The sequence below is a fragment of the Chroicocephalus ridibundus genome, chromosome 7 (assembly GCF_963924245.1).
Source record: "Chroicocephalus ridibundus chromosome 7, bChrRid1.1, whole genome shotgun sequence".
Classification (NCBI taxonomy): domain Eukaryota; kingdom Metazoa; phylum Chordata; class Aves; order Charadriiformes; family Laridae; genus Chroicocephalus; species Chroicocephalus ridibundus.
The window spans coordinates 47,672,250-47,689,421 of NC_086290.1; the positions used below are offsets into that span (position 1 = coordinate 47,672,250).

Genomic DNA, 17,172 nt, shown 5'->3' on the forward strand with positions numbered 1-17,172 from the left:
CTCACCTCAGAGCAAACCCAGCCTCTGCAGCACCATTTTTCTGCAGCCACCGCAGTACGGAGCATCGCAGCCCGCACTTGCGTTTGGCGCCAGCTGATTATCGTGAGCTACGAAACAAGGAGATCAACCTAAAAGACAAATGTAGATTGGGTAAATAGAGCAGCCTGAGAAGCTGCTCTCCATCTATCTTCACTTTGTCTGGAGCTAGACAGCAGTGTTAGAAGATCGGTTTGTTGCCTTGTTATTATTATTTTTTGCTAACCATCATCCGCAGTGTCAAGGATGCCTCAAGTTTCCCTCAAGTTCTTGGTCTCCATGGCAAAGCTTTTATTAATTATTAGTGTCCTTCACGCATTTCAGGAACATGTCTCACCTTCTAATCCACTCCTCCCGGCACCCTTAAAACATTTGTAACTGTAAAGTAAAAAATAGGTTTCCTGTGGCTAAAGGCTTTCAGGAGCCGTTCGGCTGCAGGGCTGCGTGGCCACTTCATTTACTTCGCTCGGGTTTCTGCTGCCTGATCTAATTCAGAAGCAGCTAAACGATCGCGTCTCCGGGCGGTGATGCTGCCTGCGGCCGTGCGTGAAAAATGGGGAGAAGAGCGGTGGGTCGAATTCAGTCTATTTTGTGAAGCAGTCTGTTTTGTGTAGGGTGCTGCACCTGGGGAGGAGTAAACCCCTGCACCAGATCAGGTTGGGGGTGACCTGCTGGAGAGCAGCTCTGTGGAAAGAGACCTGGGAGTCCTGGTGGACAACAGGATGCCCATGAGCCAGTGATGTGCCCTGGTGGCCAAGAAGGCCAATGGCATCCTGGGGAGCATTAAAAAGAGCATGGCCAGCAGGTGGAGGGAGGTCATCCTCCCCCTCTGCTCTGCCCTGGGGAGGCCACAGCTGGAGCACTGTGTCCAGTTCTGGGCTCCCCGGTTCAAGAAGGACAGGGAACTGCTGGAGAGGGGACAGCAAAGGGCTACCAAGATGCTGAGGGGACTGGAACACCTCTCTTGTGAAGAAAGGCTGAGGGATTTGGGTCTCTTCGGTCTGGAAAAAAGATGACTAAGGGGGGATCTCATCAACGCTTATAAATACTGAAAGGGTGGGTGTCAGGAGGATGGGGCCAGGCTCTTTTCAGTGGTGCCCAGTGACAGGACAAGAGGTAACGGGCACAAACTTGACCATGGGAAGTTCCACCTAACCATGAGGAGGAACTTCTTTGCTGTGAGGGTGTCAGAGCCCTGGCACAGGCTGCCCAGAGAGGTGGTGGAGTCTCCGTCTCTGGAGACATTCCAAACCTGCATGGATGTGTTCCTGTGCCACCTGCTCTGGGTGACCCTGCTCTGGCAGGGGGTTGGACTGGATGGTCCCTTCCAGGGTCTCTGAAGGTCCCTTCCAACCCCTGTGATTCTGTGACAGCGTCTTCACGGGTTCATTTTAGAAATGTGCTGGGTCCACCGGCTCCTGCCCCAGGAATCCTGTGTCATGTTTAGGTTTAAGGGATGCTCTAAACCCCTAGCAGGTGCAGGTGGGGATGTGGCACGCAAAGCCAATACCATCTCTGGGGCACTGGTGAGGGACTGTGGGAGGAAACGTGGTGAGCGCTGAGCACATAGGACTCTTCGGGGGTACCCATCCCTCCCCCACCCCCTCCTCCGTAGGGATGCCCTAGCAAGCATTTGCGTGTGAGCTGGGACAACCCTACATTTTAGCTCATCAGGTGTTATTTTGCTAAGTAACTCTGAGACCTAAAGTGGCATGTGACAGTGTGGATGTCCGAGCCACGGGCAGGAGCTATCATCAGACGTGGCGGGGTGCAGGGGGCAGGACAGCACATGGGGAAAGCAGCAGATAGTCATCCTTGCCAGGGAGACAAGGGTAAAAAAGCTTTGCTTTCCTCTCGCTGAATGACGAACACGTAGCAGTGGGGGTGAGGGAGTAATAAAGAAAGAAGAAGTAGCAGCACCAGGATTTAGAAAAATGGTATTTGGAGCATCCTGACTGCTGGGACAAAGGAGAGGGATGCTTCCAGCCAGAGCAGAAGAGGACAGCAGGGCTCTCAGGCTGGGTATGAGCTGCCAGCTGTGCAGCTTTGCAGGAATTTTGCCTTGCAAATGGTTTTCAGTATTGTTTGTTGCCTTACGGCAGTGGTTCGGGTGTAAGCGCCCCGGGAAGGGGCTGTGGACACCAGGGCACTAGATGGCTCTGAGCCAGCAGCTCCGAGCTGTCAGCGCAGCCTGCAAGCGGCAGGGCGGAGTGAGGGACCCATCTCCATCCCCACCGCGCAGGCCAAAGGTGATTTTTTTCATTATATTTAGCAGTGGACTGAGTTGTGGGTTGGTTTTGTTTTTTTTTTTTAAGACGAAATGTTATTATCCGCATGGGAAAATGCCAAGCTGTCAAAACCTGAACTGGTTTTGCGTCAGTTCCGTGTGGGGGTGTGTGGATGCTGTGGGTGGGGATGGGGGGGCGGGCAGGGGTGTCCCCTGCAGTTCAGCAGCGGGGAGCTGGGGAGGGCACCCCAGCCGGGCTTGTTGCCCACCGTCAGCCTTTGTGGCCTCCTGAAGGTGGATGGCTACTTCCCTCTGGTACGTGGCAGGCTCAGGACTGCCTCCAGAACGTTTCCAGAAGGTTAACAAGGAGCTGGTGGACATTTGTGCTCTCAGAACATCCCTTCTGTCTTTCATTTCTATTTATTCTTTCTCCTCCTTGTCTGCACACTCAGACAGGTTTCCTCCACTGAGCACCAGCCTGGGCCACCCTGACCCCCTTGTCCTGCTCCCTGGCCCCCCAGGGAGTTCCCAGCATCAGTCAGGCTTTTCCCCAGCGCTGCCGAGAACCGTGCGGGACTTTCCTGCCCTGGGTTTCAGGCTGGCAGACACGCAGGGGAGAGCTCACACGCTCATACGCCCTTGTGCAGAGCCCACCGCTCTTTAGCATGGTCTCGTGCCACCCAGACAAGCTGCTAAAGGGGGTTATTCTGACTGTAGTTTGTAATCTGTAGACGTTGGTGCCTCTTGCAGAGCTGTGGGCATCCCAGCAGCGCTCTCAATGGTCCTGTGTGGGCTGGGGGGTGGCTGGAGGGACACACAGCGGGGTAGCTGTGGGCCAGGTTAGTTACGAATGCCACATCATTTCATAGGGCAAACTTAGGCCAGGCCCTCGGGGTGAAGGGTGCTGAGAATACGCACTTAAATCTGATTTTAATTTATCAACGTGTGTACGGTTCCCTGCTGACAAAGCTGCCGGGAAGAATGGAGCAATCTCCCGTTAGCCAGCGCAGTAATGAGCCTGTTACTATGGAAATGAGCTGGTTACCCCTTCCCGCTCCCTGGCAGGCCAGGTGCTCCGGTGTGGCGCCAGGGAAGCTGGCTGTTCCTGAAGGCTGTGGTACCGGGATGACGGCCACCCCAAGGCCAAGGTGGGGTGGAGAAGCTGTCACAAGTGGATGGATGTTGGGTGGATGCAGGGCAAGGTGGCTTGGGGCACATCCGCCGACCCGGAGACAGCTGGAGCGAGCGGACTTGGCACTCGCGGTGTCACACAGCCCCAGCCACCACGTGGCTAAGGCTCTTATTTCCACAGGGGCACTGGTTCCTGCTGGGCTCCATGATCCTGCATGCTGCTGGTGCTGGGAGCGTGTGTGTAGGGATGCGGGCAAGCTCCGCCTCGTGCTCCCTCGTGAGTGATGGGGATGCAGGAACGCCCTGGGGGTGTGCTGGCTGCTGGCCCCTGGGGCGAACAGGGCGCTCAGTCCTGGGCTCCAGCCCCTGTCAGGGTGGCACCATGTCTTTCTGCGGCAGCAGAGCTGTGCAGCATCCTCTCCCCAGAGGAGGAGATGATCCATCGATGGATGGAGCTCTGCTCCCTCTTATGGGCTAGTGAGGATTGTTGGAAGCAGCTGGGAGCTGCCAAGGCTGATTTGTATCTGCTGTTTTGCAAAAAGCCCCTTCTCTACCTGTGTGCTGGGAGGCTGACACAGCCCTGCGTGGTGGCCGTGGTTCAGCAGAGGACACCTAGGGCTTTGAGCTCATCTCGGCAGGGTGACAGTGCGCTCTGACTGCCCTGCAACAGGCATCGCAAGGGAAAAGCGCTGTTTGCTCCGCTCCCACAACCACCCCAGTATAGGGTGAGGACGTTCGTTCGCTTCTCTTACCCCAGATGATGTTCCCTACAGGGGAGCTGACAGCACGGGACAGGGTGGGGGGGAGCAGATGGCTCCCTCTGTCTTTGCTGAGGATTATGGTACTTCAGCCCCCTCCTCGGAGGGTTTTCCCAGCAGCAGAGGCACACGGCTAAACTGGGAGAAGGTGGCGGGCGGGTGAGTATTGCACTGGGTGCAGGGAGAAGCACATGCTCTCTCTCATCCTGCTCCAACATCTCCCTCCTGCCCCCCGTGGAAGGGCAGCGAGCGGGGACCAGGCTGCTGTCAGCAGGGCGATGGATGTGAGCCCTCCACGGCATGGTCCCCGGGTAGAGAAGGAGCTTGTGCGCAGCTGGGAGCAGCCCGGGCCCCTGCCGCAGCCCGCAGAGCCGCCCCGAGGGACCTCCGCAGGCTTCACCCTGGGCCATAAAGGCAAGTGCGCTGGCATGGAGCGAGCGGTGGAAGGATGAAAAGAAGAGGTGATGGGGAAAAGAAAAAGAGACCCTGCTTATAGCACATACGGCCAGCCTCAAGAGGGACGTGCGTTCGGAGCAGAGCAAAATACAGCTTCTGCACTTTCACTGCCGGTGCTGTGGACTCCCACCCCTCCTTCAGCGGATGTGTGGGCCAGCAAGGTGGGGGGCGGGGAGAGGAAATCAGTTTTGCTGTAATGGTAGTCATGGTTTGCGGGGCGGGGGGACACGACACAGAAAGAAATCGTTGCTGCTTTCGTACCGGTAGTGTGTTACAGGCTGCGAAATGGCTTTGTCCCTCTGTCCCGGGGGGCGGGGGCCGTGAGAGTTGCTCCAGGTCTCAGGCTGGCAAATGTTCTGCCATTAGTGGCACGTTTTCTTTGATAGAGAAATATATCATGAGAAAGCTTCAGATTTGGAGGGGGTGTATGTCTGGACATTTAGAAAATATTTCCTATGTTCCTACATATTTTTAGATATATATACACAGATGTGCACATTTTATGCTTTACACTTTATTTTATATGTATAACAAGGCAATACTTTTCTATATATCTATATAAAAATGTAAGCTTTTACAGTGGGGGCCTGCCACAGTGCTGCAGAGTGAACGGGCACTCGCTGCCTCCTGGGCAGGAGTAGCAAGTCCTTCATCCTTCACGGCACAGCACATCCCATCTGCAAACATGGCTCCGCTCCCGGGGGCTCGCTCCCTTTGTGCATGGTCCCCCTGCCCCTCCAGGCTCCTGGCTCCTCCAGCGTACGCCGTTTTTCTCTCCTTATAAAATATCCGTGGCTGAGCTTATCTGGGAGGTACAGTCGGTATGACATGGCCATCCATCCAGCCCCCAGGCAGAGATGGGGAATACATTAGGTTCTGCGTGGAGCGCACTGGGGCTGCGTGCTTTAATATATGGCCAACACGAAACGTTGGCCCTCTAGCAAAGTCCCAGATCAGTAGTTTATGAGCCGAAAGCCCGGCTGGCTGGAGGAGCAGCCGCGCAGTCAGCTGCGAGAGCTCACAGAGCTGCTGTGTTCAGAGCCTCCCTGAAACGATGCGGCTGCGGTTGGCACAGCACGGAGCCCAGCTGCTCTGCCCACAGTCTGAGCGTTTTTGGGGCCGTGTCCCCCGTTGTGGCGGTCGGCGGCGAGAGAGGGCAGAGCCAGTTTGCGTTTGCCTTGCAGGTATTCACGGCCTGACACGCCGAGAGCAAAAGCAAGGCGTTATCTCATTATTCAGAGGTTATCAAGGGCTGCCCCAAACAAGAAATCAATGAAACGTAGATGTGGCGCTTAGGGACGTGGTTTAGTGGTGGAATTGGCAGTATTAGGTCAACGCTTGGACTCGAGGGCCTTTTCCAACCTAAGTGATTCTATGACGCTTTTTGGGTTTGCAGATCTGATTTTCAAAAGCACCAGGCAAAAGCCTGCTCCCCTGTTGCTGTCTCAGCAGCTCACTTGGAGCTCTCGACAGACCAAGATGACCTTTTTAGATGGCTTACGTGGGAAACCTGTGCCCCATAGGCTCCAGAAAAATAAGTATTCAAGTGCTCTCCTAGCTAAAACCATCACTGCCAGAGGAGCCGGTCCTGCCTCTTGTTGAGAAGAAGATTTTTATTGACGTGGCTTCAAAAGATCTTGCAGGTCACCAGAGTGGCCCCCCTCACGTTGCTGCAGGGTCCCAGCCTGGCATCACCCCGTCTGCACGGCAGAGAGGCCAACGTAGGATTCAAGATTGGAGCCTCCCACTCCTTTTTTAAAAGCAGAGCTGATATGAAAGGAAATTATCATAAGTAATATTTCAGCATTTAACTCTTGGAAGAAGCAAGCTCTTTGCACAGGGTCATGTCCCTGCGCAGAGCAGAAGGAGAACGTCCCAGGTAGGACATGGAAGTATCTGAAGAAGGTGCCGGGAGTGAAACCAGTGCTCTGCAGGCATGGCAGCTGTCAGTCAGCTGCACACTTTGGCAACCGGGGCTAGGAGACCGAAGGAACTGGTAGGGGCTCTGCTTTCATTCCCAGCAGGAAATTTAAATCAAGGAGAAGTCAGGAAGCTACAGGCTGGATTGGATCATGCCCAGATGTCTCCTGGGACAGCATCGTCTAACTCCAGGAGGTGTTTCTGGTGGGGACAGTTACTGAGGTCCATCAGGAACTGCAGTGGAAAATTCCTGGTGCTCTCCACAGAAGCCAAACATACTTGTACAAGTACAGGCTTTCATTCGGGGCACTCACTGCATCGCTTGGGGCGTTTGAGCCTCAGCATTAGGCACAGTTTCTATATCACTGCTTACAGTGTATTCCAAGAGCGCTGGTTCAGAAGCAGCTTCATTGATTTCTTCTAATTATAAATCCTATAGAAAGTTTTCAGCTTGCAACGGTCCCAGTTTTCCTCTCAGCGGAGCCAATAAAAGTTAAGAGTTGCTCCCTGGTTACTGTCATTACAACAATAAAAAGCCAGAGTAATTGAAAAGTGAATCAGGGAAATGCCAGATTGGAGAGCAATGATAATAGGAAGAAATTACCTGGGAGCCCAAGCCTTGGCAAAGTCTTGTCTCTGGCTGCACCGAGCTTGAGCCCATTCTGGACAAGCTCCTGCGGTGATACATGTCTAACAGAGGACATGCCTCCCGCAGGCAAGTACCAGAGCGTAGAGAAAAACAGGACCAATGGCCGTATGCTGGCCAAGAGGCCAAACATTCAGTACATGAGCCAACAGGGGTGATTTTGAACCCCATCTGAGATGGTTCCTCTCCCTGAATCGCAGAATGATAATGGAACGATAAAAAAAAAAATAATTTCTCCCTATATTAGCGTAAAGCTTAAAAGCAAGAGGTGGAGATGCAGCAACAGATGCACATTTGTCAAGAGAACAATTATTTCCCAGTAGACAGATAAACTGGTACGGGAAGACCCAGAAACCCACAAGTCATTCCTGTTTCCACATTGTTAAGATTAGACAATAACCATGGCTGTGTTTGTAATCCAGGTAGCTTCAAGCAAAGCAGCAGGTAGCATCACAGTAGACTCTGGAAAAGCTTGTTAGTGGCAATGCTGGTATAGAGGGAGACCAGCAAAGACTTGTAAGAGCAAGAGGAAAGGACCAGCATATGTCAAAATAGCAATGGTGTGTCCCGAGGTGAGTTTTCACACCGGTAGCTCTGGAGGCAGACATGAAGGAGCGGGGGACTGATCTGTAGATGTTGTTCTTCCAACGCACTCATCTTGGGACATGGTGAGGCAGATCCTGAAGCAGTCAATTGTCTTTTACTCTCCACAAGGACAGGATGCACGCACCATATCGGAGGTCCCTCGTCCTCAGCTACCCTACCCATGCAAAGTCTGTGAACATATCCAGTAAGGAGGCTCACGCATCCCTGCAGGTACCCTCAGAAAAGGATGCAAGCAAAGAGCAGGTCTGAGAGACACTGCTCCGGACTGTGAAGCACTCACAGGGGTGATCATCCACCTGGCGATGGGTGAGCACAGGTTTTGGACAGCTTCTAGAAAGACTGTTCCATGAAGGGGGAGAAAACAAACCCATAAACTACAACTAAAAAGTTTGTAGTGGCCTCAGAGAACTGTCCCTGAGCCGAGAACAGGAAGAAAACTCCAACACAGGTTGAACATGACACCCTGATGAGATGGGATGGGGTAACCACATGCAGACAGGCTGCTCCTGTTGATATGAAGTGACCATTGGGATGTAATTATGGGTTTGGCATACGGGTGGACTCAGGAAGATGCTGGGGCTCAAGTTCAGATTTGAGTTTCCCCCAGACAAAGACCCCAAAGCAATGCAGCATTGGGTGGTAGGTGAGAAATCATTTTACCTCCACGGCGCTGGTGTGCAATCAGCGCTGCAGGAAGCCGACCGGGAGGGCTGAAAACCCTGGGCAGCCTCAAGGCACTCTACAAACCTCCACTAACAACACCTCCCCACACCGCAGCAAGGCAACCGTATGAATTAACCCCCGTTTCCACACCTCTAGTTGCCAAGAGAAACGCTTTTCGTAATCGTGCTGGTTGTGAAGTACACAGCTGCTCGATTTTACTTGCTCTTTTAACATTAAAGGAAGCAGAATACGGGTGGTGAGATTTCCTCGCGCACAACAAAGCAGGCTGGAAATTTGTGCCTAAATACCCAGGGGATTTGCAATCCAGCTTTGAACTCTGCAACAAGGAGCCACTGGTGACAATTGTGCGCTCTCTATTTTTAGCTGGGCGGCATGAACGCCGAATCCCTGAGGAACAAGGACAGCAGCAAAACCACCAAAGCCACCAGACTTGCTTTTCAGAGAACTCATCTGGGGCAAAGCCAGGAACTTTGGCTCTTGCCCCTTCTGTCCACTTTTCTGCAGATTTTCTGCACCAGGTTTTTGATTGTTGCGGGAACAAACCGAAACAAACAGAATTGTAGAAATCAGTGTTTCTAAGGATAGCTGGATAAATACATATGTATGTGTGCAAATCTGCCTATACGCACACTGATAGGCATAAATATTTCAGGGTCCAGACTTAATCAGAGTGCACTTATTTTTCCTAGTTAACCACTTTGAGGATTAATGGTTTTGCCTCTGTGCGGTGAGGTGTGCAGCAGTGCTCAGGGAAGACGACCTCAGATAACGCACCAAGCAGCTCAGAACTGATAAGGCTTGTCCTGGCCTTATCAGGCTGGGGGGAAAGGAGCGGGAATTTCTTGCTGTACCGTTTCCGAAATGCCGGCTCTGCAGTCTGATCACACGCTATCACCCCTCTCTCAATTGCAGAAACAGGCACAAGTTTATAGAATCGTAGAATCGTTTGGTTGGAAGACATCATCAAGTCCAACCATTGGCCTAAGGCTGCCAAGTTACCACTAACCCGTGTCCCTCAGCACCACCCACTCGAAGGTGGGCGGTTTAGAAGAGGGTGTCCAAGTCCTGGTGCTCACCGTTTGCTGTAGGCAAGCCCGTGTTTTGGGCTATAAGGCCAAAGTGAGTTCAAGGTGCTGTTTGGTGATGATGATCATCTGCAGCACAGGGGGTGACCTGGAGTGTTTCCTTCCTTCTTTGTTGACTGCACCCATGGCTCAGAGAGACTGCTCTCCTCGCCTGGCACTGCAAGTCAGAGTGAATGCTCTCTCTTCTGTACCATTAGCAGATATTAACACCACACACCTTACACGCGTGCAAAGTTCTTCTGCTGCGAAATGTTCATTTCTACATATTCTGCAGGAATCATCTAGTTTTAATACCTGGTGTGTGTAAGAACAACGTTCACCTACTGGATCGACAGCAGAAATGAGCTAAGACGGAAACGTTCTCTGCTTGTGCTCGCCACGCAGGCACAAATGGAGAGTTAGAAGGAAAAAAGGGGCACGTTCAAGGCTGTAGCTCATGTCAAGGTGTAAGAGCTACCAGGGGAGTCTCTCAGGGTTTTAGGTCTGTTGGGATGGCCAGGACTGATACTGGATTACTGCATCTCCAGCCTGGAAAACCATCCCTGGCACAGAGCTGTGTTTCTCTACTGCTCTACTGGCATTAAGTAAGCTGGCAAGAGCTCTAGCAACATCCATGCGCAACGTTCACACTGTTAATGTTAAATGAACCCAAAAGAGCAAAATTTGCAAAGTTATATTGAGGCGTTGAAATGAGGTTGAAAAAAAAAAGCCAACTGCATCATGCCCACATGCCTCTCTTCCTCCAAGCACCGAGCTCGTTGTCGGTGGCTGAGCCTAACTCACTCCTCTTCCCACAGTTCGACATGCAGAGAATAACACTGGAAGAACTGAAACACATCCTGTACCACGCCTTCCGGGACCATCTAACGATGAAGGACATTGAGAACATCATTATCAATGAAGAGGAGAGTTTAAATGAAAACTCTGGCAACTGCCAAACAGAGTTTGAAGGTGAGAGAGAAATTTTCTATGTTTCTGTACAATTTTTCTCTTTCTGCTTCATCTGTAAAACTCATTCTGATCCGTGACAGGCAATGGGCAAGGGTGCGTGGAGTTAGCATGGAGTTATCTTAGGGTAAGTAGCAATGACACACGTAGAGAGCTCAAGAGCTGTCGTTAGATTTCTTCCATGTTGTCTGAGTAAAGCTGATCCTGTTTCAGGCAGGGGGATGAACTAGTGGGTGCTTTGCCTTATGGCCCTCCTTTCTCTGGTAGGATTCAGGCAGGGGGATATGCAGCCCACGCTGAGGTGAGTGGCTAAGACAGAATGAATTTCCCCACAGAAATATCCATATGTCTCTCATGGAAAGACTTTATTGGCACTGGGTTCTGCTGTATCAAGCGATGTTAGGCTTCAATAGTTTTCATAGAATCGTAGAATCACAGAATGGTTAGAATTGGAGGGGACCTTAAAGATCATCCAGTGCCACCCCCTGCCCTGGGCAGGGACACCTCCCACCAGACCAGGTTGCTCCAACCCCATCCAACCTGGCCTTGAACCCCTCCAGGGATGGGGCAGCCACAGCTTCTCTGGGCAACCTGGGCCAGGGGCTCACCACCCTCACAGCAAAGAATTTTGTCCTCAGATCTCATCTAAATCTCCCCTCTTCCAGTTTAAAACTGTTCCCTCTCATCCTATCACTCCACTCCCTGATAAAGACTGCCTCCCCAGCTTTCCTGGAGCCCCTTTAGGGACTGGAAGGGGCTGGAAGGTCTCCCCGGAGCCTTCTCTTCTCCAGGCTGAACCCCCCCAGCTCTCTCAGCCTGTCCTCACAGCAGAGGGGCTCCAGCCCTCCCAGCATCTCTGGGGCCTCCTCTGGACTTCTGTTGTCTTTCCACAAGCTCCAAGAAAAGCTCTTCTGCTCTGGGCTTCTGGGGAAGAGTTGGGGAGAGTCCTCTCTCTGCAGCGTAACACCAGCAGTGAGCAGAGATGGTGCATCTGCTCCCTGCTGCCCTGCACACCCCCTGCGTGGCGCTGTCGGGACTGCTGGTGTGGAGCGGTGATATGCCACACAGGTACACCATGGGACAGGTACCCCACAGGACAGCTCATCTCCACACATGCGAGAGCGGCTGCAAGACCGAGGTCTAAGCGATCCTCAGTGGTAGCTGGAGAAAGGGGAACACTTGCTTCGGCAGCTGCAGTTTAACACAGCGTCCTCTCAGCAGTGCCACAAGACCACGGAGTAAGTGATCAGTAACTGGGATCCGGCACAACCTCAACTTTTACAGTGGTTTTTGCACTTTGAAGGCAGCTAACACTGGCAAGAGCATTCCACTTTTGCCAAGATGGGCAATCAGTTTAGGGAAAGCTTTTTAAGCCACTTTGGGAGAAGGATTTTCCTGACCAGAGGAACTTCTTCTGCTCCCAGGCGTTGCTGGTTGGAACAACCAAAGAGATACAGATCATCTCAAGTGCAGAAGAGTCCCGGGAGATACCGACAGAGGATCTCAGGGTTTGTGCACCTCACCCCGGGACAGCTACTGTGCTTTCCCACCCACAGAACTGCCACTTTATATAGGCCATTTCGGGGGAAATCCTGATACTCGGAGGGGACAAATAGCCTCTGAAAGGGCACCAGGCAGAGACACTGAAGCGTCTTTAAAACAAAGGATAAAAATATTAGTGCAATTCTTAGCCTGGCTAATTAATGGGATTCAGAAGCTATATCCAGCACGCTCACCCTCCGCTAAATACTGCAGAAAAGATGTAGAAGAGCACAGCTGAATTTTAAAAAGCCTGCAGGAGGGAGGCAAGCAGCAACGCTCTTCGAATCAAGCCACGCAACATTTCTTTTTTTGTTCCTCCTGGAGAGCGGCAGGGAGGCATAGATGCTTACTTACATGAATGGAGTTGTTAGTCCCCACTGACCTGCTGATTCGGTGGAGACAGGCGCCAGCTGTCACCGCGGCGAGAGGCACGCAGGCTTCTTTCAGCTTCGGTTACTTGGGTGAACTATCCCAGTCGCGCGCACAAAAAAAAAAAAAATAATTAAAAAAAAAAAATAATGGGTCCGAAAACCTAAACGCTCAGCATCTCATTTTGGAAGTCCCAGCTTCCAAAAGTACAGCAAGAACAGCTTTTCTCGTGGGATGTTGGCATTGCTGGTGCTAGGCAGAACCTAGAAGCAAAACAGACCCTTTTTTAGATGTTGTTAGAAATACACACACACACACGCACAAATCCACCGGAGAATAAAGATCAACTGAACACTGTCAACAAAGATGCAAAGTTTTTCCTTCAGGTCCCGGAAGAAAGGGACGGTTCTGGTCCATGGCAGCTTTGACGGGAGCATTTCTCCCAGGAAAGGCAGGCTGAGAGCAAGTTGCGTCCCTGCAGCTCTCCAGGCTGGACATGCCATTATCTGAATGACCCACTTGTGCCCTTGGTGTTCCCATTTCCCAAACACTAAGATCCCTACAGGGCTCAAAAGCAGAAATGATGGGGCCTCGTGGCATGGATCAATGGCACTAAAGGAGAGCTGTCATGAAGGTTGGACAGCATCTCACTCTAGTTGTAAATGGGGCTGTACAGGAGTGTCTTCATGTACGTAAGTCACCCTTTGTGCATTTCTTATTTAGCGGAGTGAAGGAGATGCTTTTGGGGTATAATTCCTCCAGCTTATTTTAGGTGCTGCCTTGGGATGAGATGAATTGCACCTTAAAAAGCACCTATTTCGTTCAACTGTGGAGGCAGCCTAAAGGGACTAGCTTAGAGGCTCACATCTATATTTAATGTGCATTTCATCCACCCCATTGAAGTGCCTTTAATTGTGGGTAGGAATGAAGCCAAGATGAGCCCTGATGGTTTTCGCTGAGATCTGGGAATGGCTCCTAAGGGAAGAGACGTAGCAGATGCTTTCAGTAGTACTTTGCTGAAAGAGGGGATCTCCACTCACTGTCATCTCTGGGTATGTTCTTGCCATCAAAGAGAAGCCCCGAAACCCTTCTACATCCCATGGACAGAGACATCTCCCTTTCCCACACCTGGGGTTAGCTGGTTCAGCCCCCCCAGGTGCTACACAGGACACATCACCATCAGTACGAATACGTACAGATTTCTGTTATTCTCACAATTTTGCCATCTTGGCTTCTTGTCATAATAAGGTCTTCACAGCTATGTAATATACTTGCTATATCAACACGGACAATATACCTTATCTCTCTCTCCCACACTCATATACACACACACAACCACCCACGCGCTTTAAAACCAAATACAAGATTCAAATTATGGTCAGGGACAAGTCCAGGATTTTGTTCAGTTCACTCCGAACGTGAGAGCCACTTGCAAGACGTCAGCTCTAGGCTTACATTACAACTTTCCCTCCTACGCATTTCTAGGGGTTTTCGTTTGCCTTATTCTTGATGAAGAGCGGAGCAATGGAAATGCCCAACTCCTCAGCGCAAGCAGCCCACACCAGCCCTGCCAATACAGAATGCAGCCAGAAGGGAGGCACGGTTATGTCTTCTGCCTTCCTCTCAATTTTTATTAACGCTTCGGGGCAGGAGAACAAAGTTGAGAGCCAAGGAGAGTGTATGTTTTATGAGAAAAGACGCAAGAAAAGGACAACTGTTTGCGGCAACATTGTACTACCAAAAATTTATAGTACAAAAAGTCATTTGTCTGGCAGTTCCCATTATCCAGTCACTCAGGACATTAAGCTCGTGGCAGACAAGAGTGCCGGCGGGTTACGGTGACCCATGCTGTCTGCCACGGGTGTTTCATCCTCAGCCCTGACACTCAAATTAACTGGATGTACAGGGGCTGCTGCAGCTCCCCCCCCCTGCTCCCCCCAGACAAGCACAAGGAGCATCCGCTCCTCAGCTAAGGCCTTGGGAATGAAAAACTGACCCCTCAAAATGAAAATAACTCCAGCCAGCCAGAGAAAGCAAATATCCCTCACCTTTAGCAGGGTTATGACAGAAGCCACTATAAATACACCGCAGCTGTTCACGTTGGCAAGCCTTTTCCTGCAGGCGAGAGGGCTCTCAGCACTTACCCCGACCATCCCAAACCCACCGTGGGCATCGTCCCCAGCCCAGCAGCTGCAGCCACTCGACTGATGCACCCCGAAACGGGCTGGACCCATTAACCCCACGTCCTGGTGGAGAAATTATAGCAAAGGTAGCTCTGTCTCTGCTCACACCATGGTGAGTCCTCCTCACCAGCACGTTCTCTGCATGTTGATGATGAAGGATGACCCAACCTCAATTGGCCTTTGCTTCTCGAGATCTCAGTTACATTGGACAGCCTTGAGGCTTGCTGGGACCAGGACATCTCCAGAGGCGCTTCGGGCTCTGACCGTGTTCAAGGAACCTGCTCAGGTCCAAACCCCAGCGTGTCCCGTGGGTATCAAAAACTCCTACTGGCGACCAAATGCAAAACGGATCGAGCAGCCAGCCCTGTGACAATGCCAGCTACGGAAACCAGCAGGAAAAAGCACAGCTGCCACGCTCAAAGGGTCTATGCATTTGGAGGAAGGAGACAAGCGAGGGCAAAAACTCAGCAGTTAGCATAGCGGGGGGGGGGGGGGGGGGCAAACGGGTCTTCATAGTTAAGAGGGCAATTCGCAGGGCAGGACGTAGTTGTGTTCACGATGAAGAAAGTCAGTAATTTCAGCTTCTTTGTCTCCCTGTGGACTGCAAGGGGGCAGAGGAGCTGCAGTTCCCATCTTGCTGGAGTAATTCCTGCTGAGCCCCAGCCAACAGCGTGAGGGTCTCTCTGGGTCTGCAACAACTCTGCATTTCAGCACAAACATTTTCCCTTTCTTCTGGAGTTATTTGGTGGGTTATTTGGCTATTTGGTGTACCTGCAGTCGATAAAGAACAATAACAATGACTTACCCGGAGCCTGCTGCCTTAAAGCTCTATTTTTACTTGATGGTATAACAGAAGACTGAAGGAATTGTTCAATTCAGGAACACTTCTGCAAGAAACACTGAACGTGCTTTACTCTTTCCCTTTGAATAGGAGAGTTGCCATCACAAAAAGCCTTGGCCATCTTCGACTGCTGCTCCCCGTCACCGTCACCAGCCCGGGAGCCCCGCACTTGAAGGGCAACGCTGGCTGTGATGGCTTGTGTCACTGTTTGGTCTGCTGGCCGGGAGTGTTTTCAAAGTACTGAAATAATAGAAAAATAAATAAAGAAGTAACTAAAGCTGTGATTTAACAAGCTTTTCAGAGTGCCGGGGCATCGTGCACAAAACCCAGGAACCACAGTATTGATTCCGCGTGCATTATAAAAGCGAGCGAAGGAATCGAGGAGCGGAGCGGTGCAAGCAGAAAGCAAGTAATTTAGGAGAGCTGCCATAATGGGGATTTCATTATCTGCACAGAATATAGCGAGTCTCTTGGAGTGTTGGTGGCGCAGCGGTTCCCTGCCCCAGGCAGAGGGACTCAAAGTGCTGCCTAAGGAAGGCTCCCGGTGCCTTGGCGCTACCTGCTGCCCGGGGACTGCCTGGGAGCTGGCATTAGGACACCGGCACTGCGAAATCCTGGCCACGGGAGGTGAAGGGGGGATGAAAATGTGGAATCCACCTCTCTGTGCAATGCTCAGAACAAACGTTTTTTCCATATATTCTAAAAGCATCATCCTGGACTTTTCCAATTACGGGTACTCAGAACCTTTTCCTGGTTGCATTTTAGGTTTATTGTAATTCTGAGCTTGTTGCCTATCATGTGAAAGTCTCCCATCGTCACAAGTATGACCATCCGGGAGAAAAAGGCGATGGGTACGTCCCTTCTCAGGCCAAAGCAAGGCCATGTGTCACTGCCCATAGTGGCACGGTGGAATTATTGATCCCGTGCATGAGGATCTTCTGGCTTTCTGTGACTATCTCGGGGACCTTCAGAGACTTTTGAAACAGATTAATCTTCACAGTACCCCAATCATCATAGAATGTGTTGGGTTGGAAGGGACCACGTATTGTTCTGATATTCGTAGGTAGGGAGGCTAAGACAGAGACATGAACTGTCTTTAGCAAGTCTCAGCATGAATCCTCGTTGATGAACTTAAAAAAAAAATTAAATAAAATAAGTCAAATGCTATAAATCCCAACTCTGTCTGCATTTTAACTGCCGCAAATTACTCTTATCTCTTTTGACAATTATTCTGCAAGCGTTCATTCGAAAAGGTTCTTAATAAGTCTGATTTTGCTTAGGCACAGAAAACCTAAAGAGAGTTTGGAAAAGTGACTGATGTACTGTGCATACTCATGGGAACTATCACAGTGGGTTTTTAAGTGTTGTCGGGGAACACGACTTGAATCTCTGCTCATTTCCAGTTGACCTGTAACTGGAAAAACCTGGATGAGTCGAAAGGGATTCACAGATGACCAATAGGCTGTGCCGCCATCCAGAGAGACCTGCACAGGCTGGAGAGCTGGGCAGAGAGGAACCTCATGAAATTCAACAAGGGCAAGTGTAGGGTGCTGCACCTGGGGAGGAATAACCCCCCGCACCAGGACAGGTTGGGGCTGACCTGCTGGAGAGCAGCTCGGTGGAAAGGGACCTGGGAGTCCTGGTGGACAACAGGATGCCCATGAGCCAGCGATGTGCCCTGGTGGCCAAGAAGGCCAATGGCATCCTGGGGTGCATCAAGAAGAGTGTGGCCAGCAGGTG

The 17,172-nt window shown here is 51.3% G+C and overlaps 1 protein-coding gene across 4 annotated transcripts in view; it reads left to right on the forward strand.

Moving 5' to 3' along the window:
- Positions 1 to 17,172, forward strand: part of CALN1 (calneuron 1) — a 139,533-nt gene that overhangs the window by 114,367 nt on the left and 7,994 nt on the right. For all 4 annotated transcript variants that reach the window (XM_063341827.1, XM_063341829.1, XM_063341828.1 and 1 more), the window contains exon 5: positions 10,347 to 10,500. In XM_063341827.1, coding sequence (XP_063197897.1) covers positions 10,347 to 10,500 — 154 coding nt within the window. The remainder of the gene's footprint in view (positions 1 to 10,346; positions 10,501 to 17,172) is intronic.